This window comes from Folsomia candida, unplaced genomic scaffold, assembly GCF_002217175.1.
Source record: "Folsomia candida strain VU population unplaced genomic scaffold, ASM221717v1 Fcan01_Sc019, whole genome shotgun sequence".
Taxonomy (NCBI): Eukaryota; Metazoa; Arthropoda; class Collembola; order Entomobryomorpha; family Isotomidae; genus Folsomia; species Folsomia candida.
Window position 1 is genome coordinate 1 of NW_019091211.1, and position 21,319 is coordinate 21,319.

Genomic DNA, 21,319 nt, shown 5'->3' on the forward strand with positions numbered 1-21,319 from the left:
AATGATATGGAGATGATGTATTTCCAGAGGTGTCGTCATCATCATATGGTCATCGCCATATCATGCAAGGGAGGAGTGTGCTGTGCCCCTCAAGTGCGCGACATGATGAACAAAGACGTATTTATGTATGCAAATTAAATTATGTGGGGTCACTCTCTCCTTCATAAACGAATATAAATACGAACATGTTTAGATATTTGTCAACGAACTATGTATGATATATATTTTGATGAGAAACTCAGTTACTGTTACATATTATACGAACAATACTATGAAGTATCAGCGGTTTTATAACAACATGATAAATTATCTGACAGTCCAATTAAAATGCCATCTTGAATTTCTTATCACCTCAGGTATAAAATATAAAACGGGGATGAAATTTGCCTAGAACGATCACAACCCAATTTTTTAATCCACAGCAAAATTAGTACACTCACAAAAGGATAATTAAGATGAAAGTTATTTTTGCATTGGTGTTCTCTGCGCTTTTGTGCGACATTTTTGCATTTAAGCTCCCAGCTGAGGAATTTTCCGTGGTCCACAATTCCAGCACGAAAGCACTGGTGTTTAAGGTAACAGAAGAAGAATTTTGCTTAGAAACGGGTTGGGTTTGTCCCCTCGATTTCGACGGTTTACGTAATTTAAAAAATTTTCTGGTACCTTAAGGCAGATTTCAGTCAGCCGACGCTAAGCGCTGCGTTTGGAGGAGCCTCCATCAGCTATGGGAACCATAATGTCATCTTGTGGGCAAGTGGGGGCGGTATCGAGGTCCGCTATCCGGCCGGCTCTTACGTCCCTTCCGGTCCTATTGTGGGTGGATTCGGAATCTGGAGCAGACACCCCGTGAACTCCAACACGGCCGTCTTCAAGTATGGCGTCTACTTTCCACCAGACTTCAACTTTGTCAGGAGGTAAATACGTGCATATGGAGTGCTCACTTTATTCTGCATGGGCAATGTCAACGAGGAATGAAAATTACCACACAAATCTATATAATCGACAGGAAAGCTGCCTGGACTTTACGGGGAAAGACATCGTGTTCTGGGGTGATCCTGCCGTCGATTGCTTCTCGACTAGGATGATGTGGAGAGAAAACGGTTTGGGGGAGCTGTATCTCTACGCCAACAGGGAGGCTCAAGACCCTGCAATCTGCCAAATGCCCAACAATTACTGCAGCCCAACTTACGGCTGGTCCCTCAACACCGGATCTTTCACCTTTCGACGAGATGCGTGGACGGACATTGAGGAAACGGTCAGTCTAATACACCCGGAGTGAGGAATGGCGTCTTGGCAATTAAGGTCAATGGAGTTGAAGTCATCAGGTATGCCATATGTACATACGTACGGACAAGGACAATGCATTTCAGTCACTTTTAACACGTATCGTTAATTATACTACCTCAACTTCCAAAACCCTGTCTCAAACTAAACTAATTGTTTCACTACAATTGGTAGGTAACCTCCCTCGGAGGTTGCGTGGCGTTAGGCGAATACCTTCTGAAACTACATGTCTCGTCCTCGCCTTTGCAAGCTTATCTTAACCATTGCATAACTAGTCAATTAAAGTATTCAATTACATAAAACATCATGTCTAAAGGTAAGCAAGGTTAAGTTACGTTAAACAAAGTAATTTTTATCCATGTCCTCATTATGTAATCAAAACCATGTCAATGAACTTGACGTTATTCCTCTTTAGTGTCCAACTATAAACACTTTTGAATTTCTTTTTGGATCAGTCGGATGTACTTTGAAACCTCACAATCTCTCAAATATACATCTATACAAGATTGGCCTGGAATTAAACCTCTCTTCAAATCTTAACAGTAGGCCCGATTGTGAATCCATTGTTGAATACATAGGCATTTTTTAATTCATCATACTAGTTATTTTACTTATCTAACTAAACTACACCATCAAATACTTAAGTGCCGGGGAAGGACGAGGGTATATCCAATGTGCATAAATATGCATGTGTTTCATATGTACGTACTCATCTATATTTCCAAGTCCCATATTCCCTCTAAGATACATTAACTATCTTTTTATTTGTTATACTTATCTATCAATTTAGTTCTTGTCTTCCTTCAAAGTACCTGATACATATTTAAAGAATTTAATTGAGGGTGAATGGTAGTATTTAAGAAACGTTTTATTTAGGTATAGCTATAAACTTCACAGATTCATACGTTCACATATACAGTCAATGGAACAAGTATAGGCACCACCCACGCAAGCTAAATAAAAATGGTTATAACTTTGGATTGCATCATCAAATTAGCATGAAACTTTGTACCCATTTAGCAAATCTAATGTAGTGTTCAATTATAATCATGTTCCCGACTGAAATTAAATAACCGTAACGTTATTCTGATTTTGACACAAACGCGTCAGGTTACAACCTGCAAAAAGTATTGGCAACCTATGGCTTAATTGCTTGTGCGAAATTTTTATGACGATAAACCTCTACCTATTCTCACGGTAAGTTAATCAGATCACAAAATATAACTTTATCTGCTTCGTAAGTCCAGATTGGTATTGTCTAGAGCCAAAATTGCGACACCAAACGAGCTATATTTTTGGCGGAGCGAGAAATAATCTTGCCTCCTTCTCAAACAAGCTTGGATATCAAAAACTCAGACATAAAACATCCCCCGCAATATTTACTATTCGAAACTTAGCCAAAAAACATGAAGCGATATTTTAAATTGCTGGTTTCCCATGATCCGGCTGAAAAAGTCACCTTAGCCCAAAATCGACAGATTAATCAAGCAAGAAATCACTCGAGATCGGAAGATCTCGGCTCCCAAAACCATGTTGAATTTGAGAACCAAGTGTGGGGTTAATATATCATTCAATTTGGTGATCAATCAAAAATCATGCAATGGGGTTTCAGGGTCCAGAAGCCAGACTGACGCGGGGGTCCCCAAAACCAACTAACTCAATAAATTGTAATGGGCTAAACACCACCCTAAACAGACTTCCAATGAATAAAAAAGGGTCTGCTGGTCCGACATAAGCAAATTCTACTTATTCGGAGCCAATTGAATGGTTAAAGTCTGGCGGGTGCCATTAAAGGCTCACAAAGACGAATATGTTAATATGGCAGTTAAACATAAAGGAGGATCGATTATGGTTTGGGCTTAAATGACCAGTTCGCGGCGTAGCTACGTGGTCATTATCGATGAAATCATGACCAGGGAGGTCTAATTAATCATTCGAAACGATAATTTGAAATCATTTGACCAAAACCCGACCTAGGAAGGAATTTCATATTCCAAAAATGCAGTGACCCCAAACATATATCCAAATTAACGGTGCAAGCTTTTGGAGACTGAAAAGATTAAGCCTCTTTCGTTGGCCGCACAGTCTCCCGATGTGAATCTGATTGTCCGGGTTGAGAAAAGAGCGACTGGTGGAAAACCACTCGTCGAAAAACGAGCTTGGCAAAATTTCGAAAGAAGAGTGGGCAGTGCAGTCATATCAAGAAGCGTCAGAAAGAAACTTCTGGAGTCAATTCGATGGCATGTTTCTGCTCCTATTGTATCGAGAGGAGTTGCTATGTAATACCAGAAGCGATTTGTCGTATTAAAATTGGCGTTTCTTTGCCTTATGATTTTTAAGTTCAAGGGTGCCAATACTTTTTGTGGGTAAATTTTGCAAATTTCCCAAGAAATTATTCGAAAACTGTGTTTATCTAATTTTAATCAGTAAAAAATTACTATAATCGGATACTACATTAGATTTTTCAAATGCGTACAAAGTTTCATGCTAATTTGATAATGCATTCCAAAGTTATAGCCAAATATACAGGGTGGTTAAAATGTCACGCTACAATGGAAAATTTTTCGATGGGAAAAATCCACAAATTTCCATTAGTTACCGAAATTTTGTCTCTAAAATGCAACATTTTAAGAATTTTGTCATCAGTTTTGATAATAATTTATAAAAATCTCAATCCCAAATCTTGTAACTAATGGAGATTTTGGGACTTTTCCCATTGAAAAATTTTCCATTGTGGCGTGACATTTTAACCACCCTGTACTTAGCTTGTGTGGGGGTTGCCTATACTTGTTACATTGACTGTATGCAGGTACATATGTATGTATACGGATTTATATAAACAACTACATAGAAACTTTGTTCCAAAATTGTGTTTATCAAACTGATTTTATACTTAGGGAGCTTCCATTTCTTCCTGGTGTTAAATAGCGGTTTAAGTATGGCGTTAAAAGTCATAGGAGCAACAAAATCTTTCGGTGACAAAATCATTTTGAACAACTTGAATATCAATGTTGACCAAGGCACTGTGTGAGCATATTCTTTTACTACTTTCTTCAGCTAAGTTTTATTGTGCATGATCATAATTTTTTGATAATAAGGTTTTCAATTTAGATATGCTCTACTTGGTCCCAGTGGATGCGGGTAACAAATTTGATATTAATCCCCATGACCTACATAATTGTACATTTCATTAAATAATCACTTATTGGTTTCAGAAAAACGACACTGCTCTCTTGTCTTGTAGGAAGGCAGCGATTAGACCATGGAAAAATTGGGATATTTGGGAGAGAAATTAACTGCTACAGGGATGGGGTTCCCGGAAGCATTATTGGATTCATGCCACAAGTAAAATTCATAAGATCTAAATTATGTATTGACAAATGTGAAAATAATCATGTATGTATTTCATATCTCTGATAGGAAATTGCACTTTACGATTCCTTCACAATTACCGAAACATTCATCTACTACGGCAGACTCCATTCCATCCCGAAAGAGAGGATATTATGCAAATTAGATAAACTCAAAGATTTACTAAACTTGCTAAACTTGAGAAAATACATTGGCCAAATAAGGTTCTATTATTTACTTCTAATCATAAAACTGAAGTGAAAGTTGTGATTATTTATTTTGCACATTAGTGGCGGAGAAAGTCGCCGAGTTTCCCTTGGCGTCGCATTGTTGCATGATCCACAACTGCTTATCCTAGATGAGCCAACTGTTGGCTTAGATCCCATTTTAAGGGAACGGTGGGACAAAATTATTTAACAATGTATTTAAAAAATCACCACTGTGAAGACTACCTATATGAATTACAGGATTTGGGAATACCTTTCCAAGCTCGTTAAATCTCAAGGAAAAACCGTTCTATTAACTACACATTTTGTAGAGGAAACTCGTGATTGCGCCAAAGTAAGGAATTCTGAACATTATTAACAATTTTTGTATTTAAGGATAATTATCTGCATATATTGCAATAAAAGGAGTATTTAATTATCTACTCATAGATTGGGTACCTTCGAGATGGAAGACTTTTGGTTGAAGATTCACCTCAGAATTTGTTAAAATTTTATAACTCAACCAGTTTGGATAATGTGGTGCTACACTTGTGCAAACTGAATTCGACCAATGCCATCACAACAAAAGGCCACACTAAAATTCATAATCCTTTTAAAATTGTACACTCTGAAATTTACTCGCAATTAGATATATGCAATCGCAAACCTTTGAAAACCTACTGCATCCAATTGTTGGCTCTAACAGTACGAAACTTCACTTTGTGCATGAGATACCCGATGTAACATAAAATAATTTTAGGCATATATTCAAATTTGAAAATAAATTTTATTTAAATTACAGAGTATCGGTTATGATATTGTTACTTACAATTGGGAACACAATCCTATTTCTCAACATGTTTGGAAACGATCCAATCGGACTAAAATTGGGACTTGTGACGAACAATAATCCGTCCTGTTTGAGCGATGGCGACTTCATTGTAAAACAAGGAAGAAACTACGCTTGTGAATTTATACGGATCCTAGAACACGAAGGAGTTAATGTGGTGAGCATATAAATTTTGAAATTATCAAATTGGAAATTCTCGTAATAATTTTACATTTCATTGCAAGGTCAAGATGACAACTGAATCAGACGCTTTGGATAGCGTCACATCGGGGCAAAGTTCCGGCTATGTCGTAATTCCGTTGAATTTTACATTTCACAGTAACAACCGGTTTGTCTGGAACATCCACTCGGACAACGAAACCATTGAAGGGTCCAATATTTCAGTCAAATTAGACAACTCAGGTTCAGGTACTACGCCGTTATATTGATTCGTTATAGTCTACAAAATATACGTTGATGATAATAAAACCACATCGCTTCCTCTCAGCATACATGAATTCATACTTTCTTACGCAATCCCTGTACAACGCTGTCGTGAAATTATTTGGAGAAATCGCTGCTGGACTCGATGTCGACCAGAGGTTGGTCACACCACCATTGGCGGTACCTATAATACATAATACTAAAAGATATTTAAATATTTTTAATTTCCTATAGACAGCAATGCTTACAAAAATTACAAATTTATTAAGCAGTAATTGATCAGTAAATACTTCAGACAAATATCCTGCGGTTTCATATTTCGTTTCGTACTTGCAATATTGCGTGTTGTGATACTTCCTCGCGACATTCTATACTTGATACAATTTCCAGTGATTATTGGGCATTGCAGCGTCTAAAAAATTTCGGATTCTCCAATTCCTAGAAACTATTTTTTTTAATTTTACAACTAAATACCTCCTAGGATAACACTAACTCCATACATTCTTATATCTGCCTACTCGAGTTTATGTATTTATCTAAATATGCAACTTGTATATTTTAGTTCCACGCAATTTATGGGAATATGGATGACTCATGGAACACATTCTTGGCCCCAATGGGAATCATGATGTGGATAAAATATTTACATACATAAATATATTTGCATATCCTATGTAAGTTTTTTGTCAAATTTGAATTAACTTTCCCTTAGAACATGGGGTTTCCTGTCGACTTACATGGGACTCTTGCACATCAAAGACCGAAGGGAAAGGACCCTTTCACGCACACTTGCGACAGGCGTAGACTTTAACCAAATCCTGCTCTCCTACTACCTAGCCGATATCCCAGCAATGGTGATATATTGCGGCACAATTGTGCTTCTAATTTGGTGGGATCGTGGCGATGAAGTAAAAGGAAGTTGGACATCGATATGCCTCATTTTTATACTTGTTCGCATATCGTTATCCTCCGTTTCATACCTTCTAACTGGATTTGTTCGAAACGAGATTGAAGGAATATTTGTGTCTCTTCTGTTCCTTTGGTCTGCCATTTATGCCTCGGGTAAAACATAAAATCTCAAAATTTTACAGCAAATTTACATCTTTTCTTAAAAATTTTCTAATGTATGCAAACATGTATAAAAATACACCCCCATAGATAACCTCTGGCCCGTGGAAACTGTTGTGTGGTGGTATCAACCTTTCTGCTATTCCCTGCCTTTGACTTTCCCAATTCGAATCCTACGATCCGTTATGACAAGAGGGTGGAGTTTATTTCATTCGGCTATATTTCCATATGAAATTGGATATCCGATCTGCATGACTATTCTACTCACTTTGCTAACCATTTTGCATGAGAGGAGAATTAGGTGAAAGTGAAATAACTTTTACTGTGTAATATATATGTACAAATATGATATTTGTTAATTTTAATAATTTCCCTGCTTGTATTTACATATACTTACATACTTGTAAGAGTACATATCACAAATTTGCATAAATATTTGCATATTACATGCATAAATCTTCAATAAATATAGAATCTGATTTTTGAATTTTAAATATTATCATCACCAGTCCACCTTGGCCTTAAAATCTCTAATATTTAGGGAATTCCAGAACGGTATAATTTCAAAAAACGGCTCGTTAATGACGCCGCCATCCTTGTTAAGCGACATAAAAGGGAGTGGACCCTTCTGATTTGCGATGCTACCCTGCTTCAAAATTGGCCATTCTTTTCCTTTGAATTTCAAATTGTCACTAAACGAAATATTAAAGAAACACTCATATGTAAATATGTACATTAATCAAATAAATTGAATTACTATTTATCATCATACTCACTCGCTTTTCGCAAAATCGACAAAAGTCTTTACTAGATCCTTTGAAAATTGATAGTCCCGACTTTTTTGTCCAATTTCAAACGCCCGCTCCATATTGAAAAGTTGTAACAACTCGTCAGCGTGACAAGCACCTAATTTAATGAGCGACCAGATACATAAAGTTCTGACAAATTTTTATAAATCTGGTCAAAATTATGCAAGCACATACCATAATCATGTGGACCTGGATGGCCGTAATATCTCTTAAACAAATCTTTCCCTATTGAAATTGCAATTCTAGCATCTGCAAACAACCAATCGTCTGAAGATTCCACTGCCTTCATCGCGCTATAAATCGAGGGAAGGGCGGCCTCATAGTCGTAATAATATAAATAAACGGGTGCAACTTTATTATGGTGGGTTACAGCTCCATGAAGCGCATGAAAGAACCATCCGTCCGAAATCATTCTGGTAAAGTTCTGGAAATACGTGTCGTGATTGTAGGGCGGTGAAGAAAAGTAATACTCTCGAAATCTGTCTGTAACGTTAGTTCTTTTGGGATCATACATCAACATGATTGGGGCATATTTGGACCAGTTTTCTTGCATGGTTTCAACGTCCATGTTCATTGCGTCAAGCCCTGAAAATCGTAAACAGCGATTACAAGTGTTTGATGAGAATTCAAATTGAAATCTATGAAATTTTTGAAATCGTCTGAAAAAATGAAAAATGTATTTACGAACTTGAAGTCCTAATTCCACCTTCTCCCTTCGTGACCCCCATCATTACGGGAACCTTGGCGAACTTCCCTTGTTCAATTAAAATTCGCGGATTTTCAATAAACATGGGATCAATTGCATCCTTAGATTCTATCGTGGGCCCGAAGAATGCGTCTCCTTCTATAAACGGACCTTTATCCTTAATGGATCAGAAAATTGGGGGAGATTTAGCTCTCAAAAACTAATTCATATCTAAATATTTGTGAATTCAAAGCTTACCATGAAATCCACGATTGGCTCCGTTACTTGTTTTGCACTCAACCCTTTGAGACATGCGACCAAGGCTTTCATATCGCTTTGTGGACAACCCACCCTCTTCCCGTACTTCCTAACTTGTCGGGCAGGATGAACATTCATAGACCAAGGACAGTACAATGATCCCGATTGCAGGATCGCTTTATGGAATAAGTTCTTGCTCGATGGCGAAATTATGTGGGCATGGACCTTTTTAAAACCAATTTGCAATTTCTGTAATTATGGAGACTAATGTCTTTTCGGTCAGCTTACACTTGCGGCACCAGCCGATTCTCCAAAAATTGTAACTTTCTTAGCATCGCCGCCAAAAGCTTGGATATTATCTTGGACCCATTTCAGCGCTAGGCGTTGATCTTTTAAGCCAGCGTTTCCACTAGGTTTACAAAAGCATTCCGTTAAATAATGCCCTGAATAGTCATGTTTTTTCAGTACTTATAAATTATAAGTTATACATAGATAATAACTTACGTAACAGTTGCGTCACCAGTATTTAAAAACCCTAAAGGACCAAGTCTGGAAGAGATGACGCTATTAATTAAATATCCAAATTAATATGATTTGCTGATACAAACCTGTAGTTCATGCTAACAACAATGACATCTTGATCCATGAAATATTTTGGATCGTACTGACGGGTATTCCCACTGTACAATTTATTTGCAATCCTTAAGAATTTCACCTTGAAAATAAATACCGGATAATTATTACGCTAAGAATCCTCCCCCATATATCCACACCATGACCGGAAGGGGCCCTTTGGTTGATGTCTGCTCATCCGAGTACCAAGAGATGCATATGTATTACTCGTATGCAATACAAGATTGGTACATAAAATAGCACTTTGTATACATTTATTACCATTGGCTTGAACACATTAAGGTAAAGACAGTCCTCCTCGCCTAAAAATTTCCCTCGGACCAAGGCCTCAAATTGATAACATCCCGGATGTGATTTATCCACCTGGAGAACACCAGTCCAGGATTTTGCGGGGACGGGTGGCTAGCAAATAAGTAATTAAGTTCTGCAAATAAGTCCCATGAAACAGATATGTACATATGGACACACGCAATACGATTTTTGTGGCTCAAGTTACGCTGGTGTACATTTATAATATGCATGGACGAGTAAACCAATTGACACACTGACTGACAGTCATACAGAGGAAAAATACTTTTACTGACTATGGTCACATAATAAAAATCATACCAATCACAAACCATGAATATGCAAATACAAATACGTGCATATGCAACACTCACAATTTCACAAAAACCCCACATCGACATATTTTAGAAATTTTTTATTTTGGTTCCCACCTCAAAGCGTTTCTCAGAAATTGGAGGTTCCGCAAAAGGAATCCTTCAATATTCATATACATGTCACTTATGTATTGTCTCCACTAACATATTTGTGATAGATAAAAAAAATCCTATATTTATCTTACCCAAGATAAGCCGAAAAATCTCGGCCATCCCTCGAAACCTTAATCACGCCTTGAACTTTACCATTTTTCGTTTGTACAATTTCTGAGGGACGCGAGGTAAAATATCCGGAATAATTTAGTCCGACTGATGCGAGGCCCACCACTATGACTAGTGCGATGCCCTTCCCCATATCAGTAAATATTTTGATAATTTGATCAAATATTTAAATTGTACTCGGGTAAAGTGCCGATGAATGAATGAAACGGGAAATTTTTGCAGAGTTTTGTTTGTCGTATGACAACCACCACCAAATGATGAGTGCTTATCAAACCTCTACTTATGTACAATGAACTGATTGATTGATTTATTACGCAACGAAGCTTCAGTATGCATATGTATATTTGCAAAACAAATATAGATGCAAAGTTCATATCCAGCACATCATTTTACTCGTGAATGAACTATGAACTTGTTGATTGAATCACAGAATAGAGTTGTACAATACAAGAACCGTCTTATATACATAAACTAATTAACAAACTTGACATTGTGATTGTATTGCGCTGCATGAGTATGCAATTTTCACTGTCAATTCATGTTACGTTTATAAACAAGTGCGTATTTATGTATCATATGAGATATGTATTTAGCAGTCAATGTCTTATCAAATTTTTGCTGTTTTATTATATAAATACTTTAAACTGACGAATCTGTGATACGTACGGAATATGTACGTACATATTTACATACGAATAGGATTATGAAATGCACTGAGATTCCATTCAAAAAATGAATTTCCTCCATAAACTTAAATATGTACTACTATATGTCAGTCTAGGCGTCGACGGAGGGGACCCAGTAGTTTTATGGGCACTCCCATCCCTAAGCAGACGGAAATGCCCATCCCTCGTAGTGAGCGCGCCCATCCCTCGAATCGAGTAACTGCTAAATTGGCAATTCTCCTCCAAGAGGAAAAAGCTAGCACGCGCGCATAGGTGGTCAATTTTAAGTGTTCTCCAAAAAATTAGTCCAGTAATTATGCAGATAATTGCATACTAATTACGAAGTTATTACAACTTCGATATATTTTTTGCAATTTGAAATTAACGTTTTTCTGATTTGTAAATCAGAAACATTTAATATCTCCGACTCTGTAGGTGCATCGGTATAACAAGGTGCAAAATTACAAAATTTAATATAATATGATGCAAATGTAAGTAAAATATAATATAGATAATGGGAAATATTTAGTCGTTTTATTCCTCCCGGTCATCGCTGTCATCTTCGTTTTCCTCCTCACTTGACTCCTGATCGTTAATGTCGTAAAACAACAAATAAATATCTTCACGAATGCTTAATATTTTATCTGTGAACAATGTCGAAAAGAACAGGCAAAGACACAAAGCGCCACAGCCAATGTAAATAAAAGCAGGTGATAGTGCTTTAACAGTTGCCCACAAAGTTAGATCAACAGATACGTCATAATTTTGTCGAATGGTAATGTTAGGGAAAACCTAACCAATTGTTTTGCAAGTAATCCCATTCTTTTTACGCTTGTGGCATATTCAAGATTGGTTTTATAATGCAAAGTGACGAAGCTTATGTCATTTATAAAGTTCACAACTTTGTGAACAACAATCGGTTCGAGTTCGGACTCGACCAATGCAATATACGCACTACGAAGACCGGTGTGCATATCGTAGATAGTTTTTAGTATAAAAAGCACTTTTAATTGATTGATCACATGTTCCAACAATTTGCACTAAATTCTGACTGTCAATGTCTGGAAATCTTACCACCGCTATGTGGTGAACAACGCTAGAGAAAATTGGTGGGGTCGGGTTTGTGCTTGCCATTATTTTTTATATTTATCCGGCGAACTAAATGATGCTATCTTATGTATGACCCGTTGGTTTTTAACACGTGTTGGCTATTTGTATTTTCTGGTAGTACTTGAGGGTCTCTCATTGGGGGTACTTAACATAGCAGGGTCGTGGAATTGGTTGCAATAAGAGAATGAAATTGTAAATTTACATTAATACGCATGTTTCGTGTTGCTAACAAATGATTACAAGAGATTTGAAGGTGACTTACAATAATGTGTTGAATTTAGCATATATACACATATATAACCACCCCCTGGTTGGAGGTGACATACGTTAAGAGAATGTACGCTTAAAGTGCTGCGTTTCACGTAGTTCGTGGGCATGCATGCATTCCCATGCGCGGTGAGGTAGGCGTCAGCAACCAATTATAACAAGATAACTTTTTTTCGCAGCGGGGAATATTTTTTTTTAATTTTTATAAAATTAAGTGTAACATTATGAATTTTTTGCCCCGGTGCGTTTTTTTAAATTTTGAAATTTCACGAAAAAATCAGCAGAAAACGTACATTTTCAAAAAACCAGGGACGTATATGCCCATTCCTCTCACTGAAAAGGAATGGGTCTTCCCATCCAAGATTTTATTTTATTTATTTTCAAGTGAGGGACGTATATGCCCATTCCCCTCGCTCAAAATGAATGGGCCTTTCCGTCTTTTTAGGGATGGGAGTGCTCATAAAACTACTGGGTCCCCTCCGTCGACGTCTAGACTGTATGTAAGTACATGTGTATATGCAAGGATTAAATGTGCAAATTCATGCGTAAATCATTTTTAATGAAAACTTCGCATGAGTTGTCAATCTCTCTTTAAGACTTGAAAAATAAATATTTTTTTAATGCACATGGATAAGATTTAATTGGTATACTATTTCACAAATTCGTTAAAAGTACAATAATTATTACTATGCTATTGTGAATTGCTATAGCCGATTTTACATGCAATGCCAGTGGAAGTAATGCTGAAACTGTGTGAGGAACATGAGACGAGAGAGTCGCTTTTCGCCTAGTACTTTGTCCGGATTGTTTTTCGTCCAAAAATCCTAAAATCGGCTAGGAGGACAACGATGAGACGCATGTCCTAAGAGTGAGCTCCCCAATCTCATGCGATCCATATGTAACAAGCCAGACTACACTACATTACATGACCACTCTTTATGCTGGTATGCACTACCTGGATTTGACCGAATGTATCAATAACTGCTCGTAATCTTGCCAATATATGCACCATTAAATTCTAATAGTGGAAGTAAATGCAGCAAAATTTCAATAGAAAGAAATGGCACGAATCCTTCAAATGAATCGGTGTAAAATATTTGATTCAATATAATATTCCAAAGTATAGAATAAATTAAACAAATGGTACATTCTAAGAATATAGGGATGGAATGCATCAATAAAACTTGTGGAGCAAATCTTGATGACAACGAAACGTCAACTTTTATTGATTTTTTTCTGAGATCACTTCAAAACAGTTCAAACACACCTCTTAACTCTTCCCCCAATAAAAATTCATCCTCCAACAACTTGGATTTTAGTCGACTTTTCTCGCTCTCCTCCATATCCTCGCATTTCTATGAAATACATAAAAACTGATTAGTTTCCGTGAGCACTGAAAATTGTATATCAAGCTTGCTTATGTCAAAAATTGGACTTACCCATAAAACGACTTGCACCCACGCTCCCACAGCCATCCACTCCTCCTCATCTTCAATTTCCTCCCTCGTGCCACACCCTCGCACTATCTCACCCAGAATTTCTTCCACCCATAAAAATAAGCAATACTTTTCCACTCTGAGTAATAAAATCATAAAGTTAATAAAATCACGGTTTCTAATTGCTAATAAAAACTTGTCTTTTGAAACAGCCAGGAAAGGGACATATTCTAAATTTGCATATTTTCTTTTAATAAAATCTGATTTTTCTTCCGACGTGGAACTACTCGTTACTAATTTTTGTTTTAAACTAAACTCGTAAATTTTTTCGTTTGCGGATACGTTTCCGTGAAGAAGGAGAGGAATTTGGAGAATCCACGGACTACAAAATCAAATAATTGTAATTAGTACACAATATTGCTTGTTAAAATCTCAAAAAACTCAACACCTACCCCACAGTGTCCAACACTCCAGATCTGACTTTACTAACATGACAGCCTAGTCCACGATGTATGCCACTGCAGCCGATGCATACCACTATCCCAAAGTTGATAACGATCCAAGAAACGTCGCCATGAGAGCCGCAATCAGCACAAACTTCCACCATCCTACTGCCCCACCCATTGCCATCCAAAACGCCACACCCTGTTCCTCCACCCTCACAAGTGCCCGACAAACTAAAGAAAATCCCCTTTTCGATTTGCGACACCCATTCATTCCTCTCTTCGGTATTGACGGCTTCAAATTCTAAAGTTTTTCCAGTCAGCGTGGTCATCACGATCTGCTTGTCGCCATGAATCTTAACATTTGCATGTTTTAACTCGACAAACTTTTTGTTTGTTTTAGATTCCATATAGTTATTTATATTATCGTAATAACTTAATTTTCCTTGCGTTAGTATTATATATTTTTTCTTCCATTTCTTCAATTTAAACGATTTCTTGTTCAGGTAACCTTGTTTTATCGGAATTGCTCTTCCCGACCCTAGCAAAGGGTTATGTGGCGTTGTGCTTGGTACGGATTCAGGGATTTTTTGAAACAGATTCGATCTTCTCCGGTTAATTTTTCTGTTTGGAGTTGACGCCGTCGCGGAGAGCTTTTTAGCATCCAATCCCAACAGGCAGCACTGTTCAAAAGCGTGCTCGACATTTTCCCCCGTCTCCATGGAAACTTTGAAAAATAGTTTGTGCGGAATCTTCTTGAATAAATTATTCACCGTCTCGTTCGGTGTGGTGGTCATAAGTACAAGGGGGATATCAACGAGAGACTTGTAATTGTTAAGGCGCGACGCATAAGTGAAGCACTATATACAAAACATGTAAACTTCTTATAATATTAGCGACTGATATTTATTTTATTTGCACAATTTCCTAATACTCACCGTCTGCACATCGTCGTGACAACCTGCAACGAGAATTAGCATATCCAGCCAGTGCGTAAACTGAAGCTCGGGAGGGCCTCCTTCGTCCCGAATTAAAAGCAAGAGTGGTTGTGACCTCAGCGTGATTTGCTTCTTGAACCTGCCTCCTTCGGGGGAGTGGTCAATTAAAAAGGTGGAAGTGAGGTAACGATGAACTAGTGTAGATTTTGGAGAAGTGGGAGCGCCTAAAAGATTTGCAAATAATAGAAGTTAAATTACTGAGAATGACACATCACACAGCATTGTAACGGAATTATTAACGTAAATTAGTGAATACATGAAATTAAAGTAAATGAAAATGATATGATTCACTTCGTATAATAAAGAAAAACACATCTAAATTAACCTAAAAGTCCCAGATGGAGCGTTGGCGTTGTTTGAGGGAGGGTCCACTCTTGCGAGTTTACGAACGAATCTGAAATAAGAAAAATTAGGTCAGTTTTTATATGCCTAAAAATAATTACATATTATAACTTTCACAAGTTTATTAAATTACCTTCAATTTGTACAACATTTTCTCTAATTTCTGCAGCTAATTTGACATCCTCCAAGTGTTCGATGAGTTCATAAATAGCGTAAATCGATGCTAATGGAAGTAAATAATTGTATAAATAAACAAAACTTTGCAAAATCAATATTGTTTTATTTATATTCTTACGATGAACAGATTCAAATCTTGCAATTTCTTCCGATATGGCCATGGACACTGTAGAATTTTGTTGTTGCTGTTGTGGCGTTTTAAACTCCATTGTTGCTAAGCTACCAATTTTATTTTGTACTTTATTAAATTAAAAACTAGAATTAAATTTTATTTGTACTCTTCTGACCCAGTGACACAGAAAAAAGTTTCAACGGCGAAAAAATTGATTTATTTTGGGTTTCGCGTGGGGAGAGAGAGCGTGCGGGATTTAGGCTTCGCAGTGTGTGGGTGGATTCGATTTTTACATGAAAAATTATTTTTTTTGTCAAAATTAATTATTACATAAAAATCAAATACACAATTAATTACGTACTTAAAATTAGTTGAAACAAAAAAATTCCTGGCTTAAAATGACATTTCTTATCTGAATATACATATTTACCGAATTTAATTCAATAATTTTCATGTAATTTTTAATATTTTTGTTTTAACTGTAATTTTTTTTTAAACTGTGAACCACAAATGTTGCGACATTTGAATTATTAGAAATATATTTTGTATCAATTTACTTCTCATTTCTTAATTTTACAGTTTTTCATCAAGAAATGAAAATAGTTCCGAAACAGGCAAGGGGGCAGATTGAGACGGGAAGATTTTTGTGGAGCATTTCATCCGTGTCGAGAGTTTAGTTCTCGAACTCACGCCAAAAGATGCTCGGTCTCTTGAAATTATTTGTATGATACAAATGCAACTTGTATCATGCTAAAGTGTGATACGAACCACTGCATTAAAATTAACCCGACCAGTGTATAATGCGTATTTGTGGTTGGTTTGATAGTCGAATATCAGGCAAGTGTAGAATAATCGTATACTGTAGAGTTCTGCAATAAAGCCATGAAATAATACATGATCTATGAATAAAACGCTATAAAACATTATTAATGAAAACGTCTCATGAATAATTGTCATGTGTAAATACTTCTTTATTTTTTTAAATTGATTACTTTATTTATATTATTTGCAAGGTTGAAAATAATTTTCAGCAAATTGCCAGAAGTTGTTGTGTAAATAATACCAAAAATATTTACAATTTTATGATAACATGAAATGCGATTTCAGTAAAAATAAAATAAAAGGTTTACTATTTTCTATAATATATATTTTTTAATTTGTTGGAAAATGCGGTAAAAAATAATTCATTTAATAGTAACGCCCAATTTAACTGCTGATGCTTACGATTTAATTTTATGAAATTTGCAATTATTCTACAATTTAAAAAATTAAATCATGTCGTTTTTTGTAATATTCCAAGCTTTTATTTCAGGATATTTTTTATATGTACGCATTTTGTATTTTGACTTTGACGCTGACGGTATGCATGTTTCAGTCTTGTTATATTGGTTGTAAATCTTTGGAGCTTTCGTATTGAATATAATTTTGATCATCAGTAAGGAGTTCATTTGTGAGGTCCGTACGCTCCAATGCCACCTATTAATTACATATTTAACAATGCATGTGCATACTTAATTCTAAATAATTTCGACTTTACCTCCATGAAATCCACCTCCTCCTCCTTCACCTTCCAAAATTTCAATTTTTCCGTGGTGATGATGCTCTGAAATTTTTTAGTGGCAAATTATACAATTCATTTATGTAATAAGCAGTGGTTATTAATGTATAACTCACCTACGATTCCTCCACCCCATCCACCCCCTGAAATTTTAATACAATAAGATTTTTGCACTAAACGAATACGGGAATTGATTTTTTTATGCAAACCTTTTCCACCAAACCCTCCACCAATTCCTCCAAAACCTCCCCCACCTCCGCCAAATCCTGAAATTGTAATCATTTCGAGGTTATGTGGAATTTTCTAGTTTTAATGTATGCATAAAACTTACCTCCTCCCCCAATTCCAGGCCCACTGCCTCCAAACCCCTTACCTCCTCCCCCTCCAAATCCTGAAATTATAAGCAAATGCAAATTGTGATCTTCACTAAACATTAGGTAATCATTTGTATAAACCTTTACCTCCTCCCCCTATTCCAGGACCGCTTCCTCCAAAGCCTCCTCCCCCTCCAAATCCTGAAATTTCAAAAGTTTATAATGTTTTCCATGATGTTAAATGTTTGCATGTTCAGAATTACCTCCTCCTCCGAATCCACCTCCCCCTCCAATATCAGGTCCTCCTCCTAAATTTATATTCGGTATATATAATGTGATACCACAATAATTGTTAGATTATGCTCATAAAATTTAATAAATTACTCCATCCACCTCCGATGACTTCAATTTTTCCGTGGTGATGATGCTTTACTGCAAAATGCAATTTTGAAAATATTTCAAAACTGATATTCATGAGAATCTTCACTTACCAACTATCGGCACTCCACCTCCTTTTCCAAATCCTCCTTTAATACCAAAAAAATTAAAAATGGAAATAATCACGTAGTGAAAAAATTATTTGAAAATCATACCCCCACCAAACCCTCCTCCGCTTGGACCAAATCCACCACCACCTCCTCCATGCCAGCCTTAAAAAAGTTTTCATTTTATTTAATTCCCCACTAATTACTATAAACAGATATGCATACCTCCCCAACCATGTCCATACCCCCCTCCAAATCCACCTCCTTCTATTTTAAATCCAGCACATATATTAATCGCAGAACTATAAAAATGAAAAAATTCAGTTAAATACCTTCCCCGTGCAATTTCTTTTTGAATAAGAGTTTAAAAAGACAAATTGCGTCAGTTTCGTACAGGACTGCCACAAGGCAAAGAAACAGGCCGAGGACGATCTGAAAATTCAAATTTAAAATTATTTCAGAATCTTATGTATGTAAACTAACGAGGTGGTTGACTAACCTTTTGATTAATACGCATTATATTTCCTAAAAAGAACTGGACAAGAGACACCAAATGCTACGAGAATCTAGTGAAATTACTTAAATAAACAATTGTCAACAAAGCGTTATTTAAGCGTGAATGATATTTCCTTCAAGTCTTTCTAGTCTTTTATATGCAATTTCTTGATGCATTTAACTTTTAACCAGATTTTACTGGCTAGAAATCGCCTCAAATCCAATTTCATGTGTTGTTTCATTTATGCATATTCGGTTTCGCAGATCATACATTATTACCACCTACATGGGTACACGACTTGTCAATTTTTTAAAATATTTTATCATTGCGTAATAAATAGAACGTGTTTCCGTAAATGGAAGTAAACATGTAATAATCATAATTAATTACATTTTCCTCCACAATTTTGAGTTATTTCTAACTTAAAGTAAATTATTTTACTAAACGGACACAGGAAGATGAAATATTAACGCATATGCATAAAAGTAAAGCACTTTACGAAAATGTGAGTGCGTCATCTTACTTAATAATAAGTTCGAGGGTGGGCAGGCGATAATTTTTTAGTTAACCTGGCGTTGCTTGAATGTCCCATTAGGTAGAAAGTGACAATTCTGCGTGACATAATTTATTGTATCTAAATATTTATTTATGTAGTATAAAGTGACCAAATTTTACTCAACACTTCCCTTCTACGAAAGGAAGTTTAGGTGAATATGGGTCTTACATGTTTCGTATTAACTAAATCAAGGTGTAAAATTATAAAAAAAATGTTAAAATGTGACAGTTTTACATCGCCAGGACTCAGATTTCTCTGCTTTTCAGCCTCAGATGGCGACTTCTTGCCATAATTTCGTAGCAAGTTGTCTCATCCCCACAGAGAACGGACTCTGCTAGGGGCTGTACACAGTGACATTGCCATTCCGTATGGCTGGGCTCACCCTGTCACGAGACAGCACCTACCCCGTACTAACACCGAGCCGAGTAGGATTAGCAATAGCTTCCCGGCCAGAGGAATCGAACGTGTGACTGCGTGGTGACAATCCTACCCTCGTACCTCTGAGCCATAGGGCTTTGCTTATAAAAATTGTGAATTGATAAAAATCAATAAAAAATCTTTGACGTAACATGCAGTGGGTATTTTTTCTCATAAAAATGTAAAGCTCAAATGATGACAAAATTGAAATTTGAAAATACTATAATGCATTTTAAACATCATGCCTGTATTAGCGCGTTGTCATGTTAAGTCATTAATTTACATTCATTGCCTCATTGTAGAATGAGTCATACAAATATTTGTATCATGCACAAACTTAGCAACTCTGAATTTTTCCCACATTTATCTTTATTCAGTAATTTCAGTTATGTACTATAAAATATTAAAATTAATTATTCTCCTCACTTTATGAACTATACATCAATGTACCAAATATTATCATGAACTTTCCCCTCTTGTCCCTCCCCATCGGAAGAATACCCTCCAAAGAAATAAATCCTGTTTAATCCTCCAACGAAAACGGCACTTGTAGAATCAAAAGTCCACTCTCCCATGACCGGAAATCCATCCACGTGGACCAATTCGTGCGTCATCGTTTCCGGATCAAATCTCACTATCGTGTCGGAATAATGTCCATCCTTTTCATTACCATATCCCCCAATGATGTACGCCTTTTTTCCTTCCGCGTCCCACACGGCGGCTGGTGGCGCAGTAAATTTAGGCAGCGTTTCCGATCCAATGATCACCTCGAACGTGGTAAAGTTGAGCTTCACTGTGGAGGAGAACTCTGTCGTTTCACTCCCGTCGAGCCTATCTCCAAAGATGAAGACGGATCCGAAATTGTCGGAAAGGGCGGCGATGTAGTCATAACTAATTGGCAGACGGTATACCTGGTCCACACTTGAGTTGACCGTGTTGAATGAAACGATAGCATTTTTGGCGAGACTTCCACCCAAAAAGTAAATATTGTCGTCGCCATCTTGGACTGCGGCACTCATGAAATTTTCTTCGGGAAGGTCACCAACTTTGGTGACGGAGCTGGTTGATGGGACGAACTTGTAGATTTCCGTCGACGGGGTATCCAATATACTGGCGCCATGGTAGAAGATGTCTCCCCCTTTGGTCTGGGTGGCTGTTCCGTAGTACGCTCCGTGCGGAAGGATGGCGGCGTGGGAGATCTCGTCGGTGGAAATGCTGTATTTTAGGACTGATTTGAGTCTTCCTTCTGTGGAATCTCCGCCGATTATGTAGATTGAGTCAGTCCCGTCGAAAACGGCGGACGTTCCATAAGCGCCGAGTGGGAGACGAGCTTTTGCAGGCGTGGCGACGAGATGTAGGGGGACAGCGAGGGTGGACGCGATACATATTCCGGTGAGGAAGATTATGATGGATTTCTCCATTATGTAGTTTTAAAGTAGAATTATTTTTTTGAAAGAGGTTAGTATGCGGGATAGTGATTTTTTGTAGTTTT

The 21,319-nt window shown here is 36.8% G+C and overlaps 6 protein-coding genes and 2 long non-coding RNA genes across 12 annotated transcripts; 4 read left to right on the top strand and 4 right to left on the bottom strand.

Moving 5' to 3' along the window:
• Positions 1-370: 370 nt before the first annotated feature.
• On the top strand, positions 371-1,265 carry LOC118438196. Its single transcript, XM_035858062.1, has 3 exons — positions 371-575; positions 670-914; positions 1,007-1,265. The coding sequence occupies exons 1-3, from the start codon at positions 456-458 to the stop codon at positions 1,083-1,085; spliced, it is 444 nt and encodes a 147-aa protein (XP_035713955.1). The 5' UTR covers positions 371-455; the 3' UTR covers positions 1,086-1,265.
• A 2,907-nt stretch (positions 1,266-4,172) lies between these two features.
• LOC118438245 (ABC transporter G family member 23-like) lies at positions 4,173-5,585 on the top strand. Its single transcript, XM_035858157.1, has 7 exons — positions 4,173-4,311; positions 4,396-4,425; positions 4,500-4,629; positions 4,705-4,859; positions 4,926-5,033; positions 5,103-5,196; positions 5,292-5,585. The coding sequence occupies exons 1-7, from the start codon at positions 4,223-4,225 to the stop codon at positions 5,583-5,585; spliced, it is 900 nt and encodes a 299-aa protein (XP_035714050.1). The 5' UTR covers positions 4,173-4,222.
• Positions 5,586-5,608: 23 nt separating this feature from the next.
• LOC110857583 (venom carboxylesterase-6) lies at positions 5,609-10,694 on the bottom strand. Of its 4 annotated transcripts, none has more exons than XM_022106177.2 (14): positions 10,415-10,690; positions 10,287-10,329; positions 9,829-9,969; positions 9,679-9,737; positions 9,543-9,614; positions 9,439-9,483; positions 9,223-9,343; positions 8,935-9,159; positions 8,680-8,854; positions 8,166-8,576; positions 7,959-8,088; positions 6,204-7,874; positions 5,903-6,130; positions 5,609-5,824 (listed from the first exon to the last, which is right to left on the bottom strand). In XM_022106177.2, exons 1-12 carry the CDS (start codon positions 10,582-10,584, stop codon positions 7,685-7,687), a joined length of 1,782 nt encoding a protein of 593 aa, XP_021961869.1. In that variant the 5' UTR covers positions 10,585-10,690; the 3' UTR covers positions 5,609-5,824; positions 5,903-6,130; positions 6,204-7,684. The 4 variants fall into 4 exon arrangements, with proteins under 4 accessions (XP_021961869.1, XP_035714046.1, XP_035714047.1 ...); XM_035858153.1 differs by having other exon boundaries at positions 6,196-7,874; XM_035858154.1 differs by lacking the exon at positions 10,287-10,329 and having other exon boundaries at positions 6,196-7,874; positions 10,415-10,551.
• On the top strand, positions 5,632-7,516 carry LOC118438244 (ABC transporter G family member 23-like). The gene is made up of 6 exons (XM_035858156.1): positions 5,632-5,848; positions 5,916-6,099; positions 6,179-6,294; positions 6,677-6,744; positions 6,827-7,176; positions 7,273-7,516. The coding sequence occupies exons 1-6, from the start codon at positions 5,654-5,656 to the stop codon at positions 7,485-7,487; spliced, it is 1,128 nt and encodes a 375-aa protein (XP_035714049.1). The 5' UTR covers positions 5,632-5,653; the 3' UTR covers positions 7,488-7,516.
• Positions 10,695-13,689: 2,995 nt separating the features above from the next.
• On the bottom strand, positions 13,690-16,231 carry LOC110857540 (centaurin-gamma-1A). The gene is made up of 7 exons (XM_022106128.2): positions 16,008-16,231; positions 15,846-15,935; positions 15,696-15,764; positions 15,311-15,534; positions 14,382-15,232; positions 13,933-14,311; positions 13,690-13,848 (listed from the first exon to the last, which is right to left on the bottom strand). The coding sequence occupies exons 1-7, from the start codon at positions 16,096-16,098 to the stop codon at positions 13,741-13,743; spliced, it is 1,812 nt and encodes a 603-aa protein (XP_021961820.1). The 5' UTR covers positions 16,099-16,231; the 3' UTR covers positions 13,690-13,740.
• Positions 16,156-16,927, top strand: LOC118438198. Its single transcript, XR_004836656.1, has 2 exons — positions 16,156-16,273; positions 16,581-16,927. It is a non-coding gene; the product is annotated as an uncharacterized LOC118438198 (long non-coding RNA).
• A 352-nt stretch (positions 16,928-17,279) lies between these two features.
• LOC118438197 lies at positions 17,280-17,781 on the bottom strand. The gene is made up of 2 exons (XR_004836655.1): positions 17,539-17,781; positions 17,280-17,477 (listed from the first exon to the last, which is right to left on the bottom strand). It is a non-coding gene; the product is annotated as an uncharacterized LOC118438197 (long non-coding RNA).
• A 388-nt stretch (positions 17,782-18,169) lies between these two features.
• Positions 18,170-19,086, bottom strand: LOC110857798 (abscisic acid and environmental stress-inducible protein). Of its 2 annotated transcripts, none has more exons than XM_035858271.1 (6): positions 18,858-19,086; positions 18,753-18,790; positions 18,584-18,660; positions 18,467-18,523; positions 18,365-18,400; positions 18,170-18,305 (listed from the first exon to the last, which is right to left on the bottom strand). In XM_035858271.1, exons 1-6 carry the CDS (start codon positions 18,873-18,875, stop codon positions 18,226-18,228), a joined length of 306 nt encoding a protein of 101 aa, XP_035714164.1. In that variant the 5' UTR covers positions 18,876-19,086; the 3' UTR covers positions 18,170-18,225. The 2 variants fall into 2 exon arrangements, with proteins under 2 accessions (XP_035714164.1, XP_035714163.1); XM_035858270.1 differs by having other exon boundaries at positions 18,584-18,625; positions 18,691-18,790.
• Positions 19,087-21,319: the final 2,233 nt, after the last annotated feature.

What these genes read in the sequence shown, in the direction of transcription:
- LOC118438196 (XM_035858062.1), top strand. Translation starts at nt 456, where the DNA reads ATGAAAGTTATTTTTGCATTGGTGTTCTCTGCGCTTTTGTGCGACATT. An exon ending in CGAAAGCACTGGTGTTTAAG is followed by an intron (nt 576 to 669) that starts GTAACAGAAGAA and finishes TGGTACCTTAAG; the next exon opens with GCAGATTTCAGTCAGCCGAC. An exon ending in GACTTCAACTTTGTCAGGAG is followed by an intron (nt 915 to 1,006) that starts GTAAATACGTGC and finishes TATAATCGACAG; the next exon opens with GAAAGCTGCCTGGACTTTAC.
- LOC118438245 (XM_035858157.1), top strand. Translation starts at nt 4,223, where the DNA reads ATGGCGTTAAAAGTCATAGGAGCAACAAAATCTTTCGGTGACAAAATC. An exon ending in TTATTGGATTCATGCCACAA is followed by an intron (nt 4,630 to 4,704) that starts GTAAAATTCATA and finishes TATCTCTGATAG; the next exon opens with GAAATTGCACTTTACGATTC. An exon ending in GATCCCATTTTAAGGGAACG is followed by an intron (nt 5,034 to 5,102) that starts GTGGGACAAAAT and finishes TATGAATTACAG; the next exon opens with GATTTGGGAATACCTTTCCA.
- LOC118438244 (XM_035858156.1), top strand. Translation starts at nt 5,654, where the DNA reads ATGATATTGTTACTTACAATTGGGAACACAATCCTATTTCTCAACATG. An exon ending in ATTAGACAACTCAGGTTCAG is followed by an intron (nt 6,100 to 6,178) that starts GTACTACGCCGT and finishes GCTTCCTCTCAG; the next exon opens with CATACATGAATTCATACTTT. An exon ending in GCCCCAATGGGAATCATGAT is followed by an intron (nt 6,745 to 6,826) that starts GTGGATAAAATA and finishes ACTTTCCCTTAG; the next exon opens with AACATGGGGTTTCCTGTCGA.
- LOC110857583 (XM_022106177.2), bottom strand. Translation starts at nt 10,584, where the DNA reads ATGGGGAAGGGCATCGCACTAGTCATAGTGGTGGGCCTCGCATCAGTC. An exon ending in GATTTTTCGGCTTATCTTGG is followed by an intron (nt 10,330 to 10,414) that starts GTAAGATAAATA and finishes TGAATATTGAAG; the next exon opens with GATTCCTTTTGCGGAACCTC. An exon ending in TCCAGGTCCACATGATTATG is followed by an intron (nt 8,089 to 8,165) that starts GTATGTGCTTGC and finishes TCATTAAATTAG; the next exon opens with GTGCTTGTCACGCTGACGAG.
- LOC110857540 (XM_022106128.2), bottom strand. Translation starts at nt 16,098, where the DNA reads ATGGAGTTTAAAACGCCACAACAGCAACAACAAAATTCTACAGTGTCC. An exon ending in AAATGTTGTACAAATTGAAG is followed by an intron (nt 15,765 to 15,845) that starts GTAATTTAATAA and finishes TTCTTATTTCAG; the next exon opens with ATTCGTTCGTAAACTCGCAA. An exon ending in GTCACGACGATGTGCAGACG is followed by an intron (nt 15,233 to 15,310) that starts GTGAGTATTAGG and finishes TTTTGTATATAG; the next exon opens with TGCTTCACTTATGCGTCGCG.
- LOC110857798 (XM_035858270.1), bottom strand. An exon ending in GTATGGACATGGTTGGGGAG is followed by an intron (nt 18,524 to 18,583) that starts GTATGCATATCT and finishes AACTTTTTTAAG; the next exon opens with GCTGGCATGGAGGAGGTGGT. An exon ending in AGGTGGAGTGCCGATAGTTG is followed by an intron (nt 18,306 to 18,364) that starts GTAAGTGAAGAT and finishes TGCATTTTGCAG; the next exon opens with TAAAGCATCATCACCACGGA.